This window comes from Lactuca serriola, chromosome 4 (assembly GCF_051521515.1).
Source record: "Lactuca serriola cultivar US96UC23 chromosome 4, Lser_US96UC23_V15, whole genome shotgun sequence".
Classification (NCBI taxonomy): Eukaryota; Viridiplantae; Streptophyta; class Magnoliopsida; order Asterales; family Asteraceae; genus Lactuca; species Lactuca serriola.
This window is the reverse complement of record NC_136411.1, coordinates 24,850,143-24,858,248: the sequence shown is the minus strand read 5'-3', so window position 1 is coordinate 24,858,248 and position 8,106 is coordinate 24,850,143. Positions and strand designations below refer to the sequence as shown.

Here is an 8,106-nt window from a genome sequence, read left to right as displayed (position 1 = left end):
TTCCGGAGTAGGTTTTTTCGATAATAATCCATAAAAACACATAAAAAGTAGGAAGAAAGAACTAACTCGTAAAATTTCAATATAATCAGGATCGCGTGCCATTTTTTAATTTGTCAAATAAGTCTAAGATGTCATCAATCTTGATGTGAAAGCATAATTGCTTTAAACATGGTCCATTGAGACCCGAAACCAGTTTGGAGGCCGAGCTTGCACTCAACTTCGGAATGACCCGTTGGACTATTATTATTATTTTTTTTAAAACTAGAATTATTTTATTGTAATTTCCATTGAACTTCAACATACTTGTAAAAACTTCAAAATACATGTATATCTTTATAAAACCTGTAAACTCACGTTATATATACCTAAATATATAATTTATCATAGTTAATCTATTTTAAGTTGAAACATTATCTTTAAGTTTAAGTATATGTATAACTAAATTACTAAATTGCTTATTTACATTCATTCTTACGATCAATCTTCTTATTCACGATATGGTTATTTACAATACGATTTTTTGTCGTTTTATATTATGCATAATTGATTAGCAAAACCTAATGACTGCATATTCCCAATGGATTGTTAAAAAATATATTTCATCTCCTACAATAAATTTATGAGACCTACGATTAGTATTCTCTGATTTTTTTTTGTTATGAAATGAATATGTAAGCGGTGGTTATGCAATTGGAATTTACAGCTCTAAACATGTGAATTTAATCAACAATAATTCTTTTATCGATTGATATTTTGCAAGTAGTTATCAATATTGACCATAGATTTTGGTTAATGGATATGTTTGGATTGGTGACAACTTTATGTCGGATTTTAAATTTGGGACACTAACTCCGTTAAATCGGTTAATATTATTAGACAAAATCATTTAGACATCGATCCTAACTTCATTATAGATCGGTTGCATCCATATTTCTATCGATCCGTTTACAATTTTTAGGAGAAGAATAATTAGGAGAAGAATAATGTTGTAACATTACAAGTTAATTATTTTTTAATAAAATAATCAACTTAAAAATGATATTTATAATTTTCAAATTAATTAATTACGATTAAATTAAATATTTAGATAGATATACATAATACATGTACTTTCTAAATTTAAAACCGAACTACATTTTAAAACTGAATTACGTTTGTGCCTTTAAAACCCTACATACCTTTTAAATCCTACAGCAGTTTTGGACCATCATCCTCTTTCTGGGGGCTGCGTTTTTCAGTATCAGGTACTCTCCAACTCTAATTCTCCTCTCTTTATTCCATGCATTCCGTTAACCTTCGATTTCTGATCTACATGTGAAAATTCTCTATGGATTCTCATTTAATTCCGCCGATATCACAACTTTTCTGTTCAGTCTGAACCATCTGCTACTGAATTAGGGTTCTACGGTATGATCTGGACAATGGATTTCGATTTACGGATTTAATTTGATCTGTTATTAGGGATTTTGTTCTGTTACATGCATAAGCCGTTTCCCATTGAACATCTTACTTACATGTGCATTTGGTGGTCTGCAGCAACGGAAAAGGAAGGGGATCGCTAGGGTTCTTCTCAAAGCACACTTAATCGAGAGAGAAAGAGATAGACAGCGATGGCGGAAGTGCGTGGGTCTGATTTTCAGATATATAACACCATGACGAAACAGAAGGAGAAATTCGTGCCCTTAGTTCCTGGCAAAGTCGCCATGTACGTCTGTGGCGTTACATCTTATGACTTCAGTCATATTGGTCACGCTCGTGCCTATGTCGCCTTCGATGTTCTCTTTCGGTATATCTTTTCTCGATTTCTCAATTTCTCTATTTCCCAAGGACCTGTGGGAGCAATTAGGCGTTGTTTTACTTATTCAATCAACAGTTTGCTTTTTTGGGATTAAGACCTGGATTGATGTACGTAATTTTAACCATTTGATTGCAATTCGTAATCTGAGGGATGCAATTGAGTAAAAATTTTGCATTTTTTTTTTCTGAAATTGGAGCTCAATTGGTTTAACCATTGAACCAATTCTGTACATGTCCCAATTGGAGCTCATTTCTTTTTACAGGCATCCCATATAATTTTTAAATAAACATGTTTTTTCTTTACAAGGTATTTGAAACATTTGGGCTATGAAGTTAAATATGTCCGAAACTTCACTGATGTAGATGACAAGGTAAGTTGCTCAAAGCTTATGCTTCTTATCTTTCAGCATTTTAAGTGTTCCTTAGTGACATCAAATGAACTTATGCTATTTTCTATCTGATCACAAATTTGATTTTGGCATAGTAATTTTGAGTGCTTATTCACATGCAGATTATCAAAAGAGCCAATGAGCTTGGGGAGGATCCACTAGCTTTAAGTGGTAGATTTTGCCAAGAGTTTCTAATCGACATGGCTGATCTTCAATGCTTGCCTCCTAATGAACAACCTCGTGTCTCAGATCACATGGATCAAATAAGAGATATGATATCAAAGGTGCTTTCTTTTTCATTCAAGAATCTTGATTCCTTTCTCTTATTGTGTTTGTGTTTTTGCAGATAATTGACAACAATTGGGCTTATCCTGTAGATGGAGATGTCTATTTTTCAGTTGGAATTCCTCCCAATAATTTTCCCAATTACGGGAGGTTATCAGGGAGAAAGCCTGAAGACAATAGAGCTGGTGAACGTATTGCTATTGATTCAAGAAAAAGAAATCCAGCTGATTTTGCATTGTGGAAAGTAGGTTGACTTTTTTTTTTTTTTTTTTTTTTTTCTAAAAAAAAAGTAAAAGTTAGATGTGTGTTGAATGGTTTTTGTTTTTTCAGGCTGCTAAGCCAGGGGAGATAAGTTGGGAGAGCCCGTGGGGCCCGGGAAGGCCAGGGTGGCATATTGAATGCAGTGCAATGAGTGCGACTTATTTAACAGAAAAATTTGATATTCATGGTGGTGGAATGGATTTAATCTTTCCACATCATGAAAATGAAATTGCTCAAAGCTCTGCTGCATGTCCAAATAGTAATATCACTTACTGGATGCACAATGGTTTTGTCACTGCAAATGATGAAAAAATGTCAAAATCCATTGGCAACTTTTTTACCATTCGTGAGGTATGTGTTTAATTTAATCAAATTTACATAAATGGTCCCTGTGGTATGCCAAAAGTCACAAACTCATTCCCTCCTGACTTTTTTTAATGTGATTGGTCTCTGGTTTCTAAATGTTTTCTTTTTCTTGATACAAAATGGCAACATACTTTACAAATTCTACCCACAATAGCAACATACATTTTTTTCTCCTGATAATAAAGGGTATATTGGTCTTTTCACAAGTATTTAACCCCAATTTCTTACGGTGTTAGCCATAAGGACCATCTATGCAACATTTTTCAAACTTAGGGACCATATATGTAAGAAAATCTTCGTAAGGACCAAATGTTGTATGTTTTGGCAAGCACAGGGACCATTTATGTAACTTTGTATAAAAGGTGAAGTTAAATGATCTTAACTCTTATATTTTTAAATTTTGAAGGTGACTAAATTATATCACCCACTTGCTTTGAGGCATTTCTTGATGGGCACACATTATCGTTCTCCAGTCAATTACTCAATTTCTCAAATCGAGATCTCCTCAGAATCCATCTTTTATATTTATCAGGTCAAAAATCCTTGTTCCATAAGAAATAACCTTTTTTTATATAAATATATATATATTTTTTAAAATTTTAAAATTTTTTAGACTCTGGAAGATTGTGAGAGTGCTGTTGCACAAGAAAAGGATTTGGCTGCTTCTGTTTCTGGTGGGAAAAAATATCCATCGACTGCTGATGCCCAAAAGTGTATTACAGATCTTAAAACTCACTTTGAAAAAAAAATGTCTGATGATTTACACACTCCTTCTATTCTCAACGATGCTCTTCAAGAAGCCTTAAGATTGCTCAATAAAATACTAAGCATGCTCAAGGTCAGATTATCATATTCTTTAATTTCTTCAACCCCAAACTCGCAACATTTTCTTTTTTCTAAAATATTTATTTAAAATATTTTACAGAAAAAGCTTCAAAAACCACAGAAGTTATCATACATTCAGTCGCTGGTTGAGTTGGAGAAAGAAGTGAGGGACGTTTTAGACGTTTTAGGACTGCTTTCCAGTTCTACATATACCGAGGTAGCTTCAGATATATTTTTAAATAAATTACAAAAATAGTCCCTGTGCTTTCTGGTTTTTATCATGTTTAGCTGAAAGCCGAAACCTTTTTCAGTTTTGGTCTTTGTTTTGAGGTTTCATATGAAGCTTTGAATTAAGGACCAAAATCAATACATGACCTTGACAAATCAGAAAGCACAGGGACCGTTTTTGTAAATTTTTTTTTCCTGTTTTATTTATTTGAAACTTGGTTGTTAGGTTTTGAAGCAGTTGAAAGAGAAAGCATTGAAGAGAGCTGAGTTGAGTGAAGAGGACATATTACAACGTATTGAAGAACGTGCATTGGCTAGAAAGAACAAAGATTTCTTACGTGGTGATCAAATCAGGAGTTATTTGACTTCAAAAGGTATTGCTTTGATGGATGTTGGGAAGGACACCATTTGGCGCCCATGTGTGCCAGCTGGCGCAGAAGAAGAAAGCCCGACACAGACTCCGGTCAAGGCATCAGATGGTCAACTGCCAGGCCCACCTGACGCCTCAGATGGTCAACTGTCCAAGTCAGCTGCGGTGTTGACTCTGTGAACTAGAAACCTTATTCTAAGAGTTATTATGATGAATACTTGTGTTTTAATTTGTGATATGTTGGAAGCCTTGTTAGAAGGGCAACAATGGTAATATTGACATTTTTGTTGGGGTATATTTTTTTTCTTCAAAAATTAAATATACAAACACAATCAAACTTTGATGATTTTGTGTTTATTTTTTAAGACAAAACTACAAAATTGGTCACTATGGTATTTCATTAGAGAACTTTCCATTCTCTTTGTACCTTTCAAAACTCATCTCTTCAAGAACACTCTCACAAAATTACATGTACACACAAAGAAATTAAGCCATGCACACACACAATTGTCTTTCGTTTATTATGAGTGTTTCATCTTGGATTTAAGACCCATTGACGAGTTCACCACCACTTACCTGATCTTTGCTTCCCTCTCTCCTTACCGTTGAATCACCCCACATGGAATCTATTATCTAGTTCCAGATTTGGAATCCACAAAACCCAAACACATTGCATCTGAGCAAATGACGGGAGGATGTCGATGATGGGGTTTGGGTGTAGATTTGTTTGTTAGAATGAGTTTGATGAAGAAAATTGAAGTTTAGAGTAACAAATTTAGTGGCTGGATTCCTGAATCGCTTACAGAGATGAGCATTCTTGTTGATTTGCAGACGTAGGATATAATGAATTTGAAGGTGAGATTGGATTTTAAACAGAAAAACTTGATGTTGCCACTGTTTATGAGCTTACGACTGAGTGAGGTTGAGAGGGAGTTTGGTGGATTTTTTGTTCATATGGTAAAAGATCACAGGTCCGGTGAAAGGAAGAAAATCATTGGCGGTGGTGGATTTTTTGTTTTTAATTTCTAATTGATAAAATAAATAGGGGAAAAAAATACAAAAAATGTAAAATTGACCTTTCAAGTGTACTAGATACCAAAAGAGTGGAAAAATCATAGTTTTCCACATTCAATGCAAGTTGAAAATTCTTTAGATCCTATTTACATTCTTTTTGAAATACCATACGAACAAATTTTGTTGTTTTGTCTTTTATTAATGTTAGTCCTCTCATTTTCTTTTTACATTTTGCTTGCCATTTGGTAGTCACAATTGATTTTCTCTCACTTCTCTCGTTGATAGGAAATTGTTCCTACTATTATTATTATTTCTTTTTTTTTTAATTAAATATATTAGAATATAAATTAATAATTATATAAAATTAATTAAAATAATTATTTCATTAATTAAAAAAGAACATAATCGAAATAAAAAATATATTATTAAAATAGTACGTCATGTCTTATTGTCGGTCACGTAGTTGTCTAAATCCTTGCCCCATTTTGTCAAACAAATTGTTGTACAAATGGTCGACGATGTCATTTAAAATGTATTTAAGATATGTTCCACCAAATCATCGCAAATGTTGTGGTGTCTAGCATGATCGTATACTTCCCATCTATTTGCTATGCATTTTGACGTATGGATACCTACTCATTCGATTTTTGGTAAATTCATTGTAGTGACAAATCGTTTTTCATTCATCTTCTATGATCATATTATGTAATACGATGCATGCATACATCATGCTATGTATTCTTGTATGCTCATATGATTGAGTTGGGATTATGAGTATTTGCCAACTTCTCTTTTGAACCCAAAATACTCGGTCAACATCTTTCCTAGTTGATTTTTGGGTCACCTTAAAAATTAGTTGTTTTTTGTTGTTCGAACATGATAAATGATTTCACAAATGTATCTAACTCGTGATATATCCTATCACTAAGGTAGTATCCATGCTTGTATGGTGTTTTATTTATTCACTTGAACCGACACATCAAACGATTTCCTAAGGTAGATGTCGTTCGATATCAACGATTAGTCTAGAACATTGATGCTGTTGTTAACACCCGATGCACCAAAACATGCATGCCATACCCATAGATCATTTGATGCCACTGCTTATAAAATTATCGTGGACTGTCTCTGATCACCTCGCATGAGTTGACCGCATCACGTGTTAAGGCACATTGCCCATCCCCAATACATACAATCAATACTACCAAACATTCTAGGGAACTCATGCTTGTTTTCATGTGTCATATACAATTGGTGGACGTCGTTAATTGTAGGTTTACATAAATATCGGTCGTGATAGAGGATAATCACAACTTTAAAAAACTTTGAATACATTCTCATGTTATTCGTGCTGACATCCTCAAATACTCATCACATGAATCCGTTCCCATGTGGAATACTGGTTGACGAATTGCCATAGTATATTTTTAAATTGGAGTAAAAGTTTGTCCCCTTCTCGCATTTCACTTAGTTGAAAAATATGGAAATCGATTCTCCACATCCTCAACAATGCTTAGGAATAATTCTTTCCTCATCCAGAGCTGACGTTTAAATTATTCAGAGTTGCGTCTAAATTATTCAACATAGACATCATCGGCAAAGTAGTTTTGTACAAGATGGCTGTGCACAACCACACAATTTCTTTGTAAATGACATTTTTTGGTTTTTAAACGCGATCTTTAAAATTTGTTTAACTATAGATAAGCAAATGTTGTTTGCATAACATTCCCAATAAACTTTGATTTCCGCAGAGTTAACGTATCCAATAAAGGGGAAGATGATGAAAGACATTTTGAACGTGAAATATAGAGGTTTTAGGTGTCTATGCTGTGGTTTAAAATATAGAAGATTTGATGTTTATTTATAATAAAGAAAAAGTTTTCAGTTTTTATTTATTTATTTTTAATACTCCAAATGTCACAAAGAAGGAAGAAGTGTGGGGGAAGGAGCTACTGTAGGGAGGGGGTAACCACACCACCGTACACAAGAGAGTATGATGTTCACCATATCGTCATGATAATAAGTCACCACTTTATGGTGTGCGAATTGCGATAGCGATAGAGGTATACCGTTGGCCCTAAACAAAACATGAAGCTTTTATCAATTATTGACAATTAATCCAAGAAGAAAAGATGCGGTATAAAACAGAAAACATGTTTATTATCTCATGAATATGGTTCTAATCAAATTCAATATGATTTTAATAACTAAAAAACCCTTTTTAATTTGTTATCGTACATACAAAGCATATTTCAGTAATATATAAATGTTCTTGAACTATAGTTTTTACAAAAATACCAAAAAACTCTTGTATCTTATTATAGTGCATGATTTTGGATAAGAATTGAAAAGATACAAACAAAAGTGTCATTGTTGAAATAGCTTATTTGCAGTTAAAAAGATAGACATAGAGTCTACGACTCTATGTTATAATTTTATTATCAAATAAGAGAGAACTATGTCAAATAAAAAAATAGAGTTTTCGTTTAATAAGTATTTTATATGATTATTTTAAGACATTTGGGGAACAATTCAAATAAGAACACAACAAAAGTAGGAATCTTTAGAAGT

The 8,106-nt window shown here is 33.1% G+C and overlaps 1 protein-coding gene across 3 annotated transcripts; it reads left to right on the top strand.

Annotated features, from left to right (window-relative positions):
• Window positions 1-1,130: 1,130 nt before the first annotated feature.
• On the top strand, window positions 1,131-4,867 carry LOC145101217 (Cysteinyl-tRNA synthetase, class Ia family protein). 3 transcript variants are annotated; one of them, XM_079038399.1, is made up of 11 exons: window positions 1,158-1,244; window positions 1,374-1,407; window positions 1,537-1,786; window positions 2,105-2,168; window positions 2,309-2,470; window positions 2,533-2,715; window positions 2,802-3,083; window positions 3,505-3,630; window positions 3,712-3,936; window positions 4,024-4,140; window positions 4,378-4,867. In XM_079038399.1, the coding sequence occupies exons 3-11, from the start codon at window positions 1,611-1,613 to the stop codon at window positions 4,699-4,701; spliced, it is 1,659 nt and encodes a 552-aa protein (XP_078894525.1). In that variant the 5' UTR covers window positions 1,158-1,244; window positions 1,374-1,407; window positions 1,537-1,610; the 3' UTR covers window positions 4,702-4,867. The 3 variants fall into 3 exon arrangements, with proteins under 3 accessions (XP_078894522.1, XP_078894525.1, XP_078894524.1); XM_079038396.1 differs by lacking the exon at window positions 1,374-1,407 and having other exon boundaries at window positions 1,131-1,244; XM_079038398.1 differs by lacking the exon at window positions 1,158-1,244 and having other exon boundaries at window positions 1,255-1,407.
• The last annotated feature ends 3,239 nt before the right edge of the window (window positions 4,868-8,106 follow it).

What these genes read in the sequence shown, in the direction of transcription:
- LOC145101217 (XM_079038396.1), top strand. Translation starts at nt 1,611, where the DNA reads ATGGCGGAAGTGCGTGGGTCTGATTTTCAGATATATAACACCATGACG. An exon ending in TCACTGATGTAGATGACAAG is followed by an intron (nt 2,169 to 2,308) that starts GTAAGTTGCTCA and finishes ATTCACATGCAG; the next exon opens with ATTATCAAAAGAGCCAATGA. An exon ending in CCAGTTCTACATATACCGAG is followed by an intron (nt 4,141 to 4,377) that starts GTAGCTTCAGAT and finishes CTTGGTTGTTAG; the next exon opens with GTTTTGAAGCAGTTGAAAGA.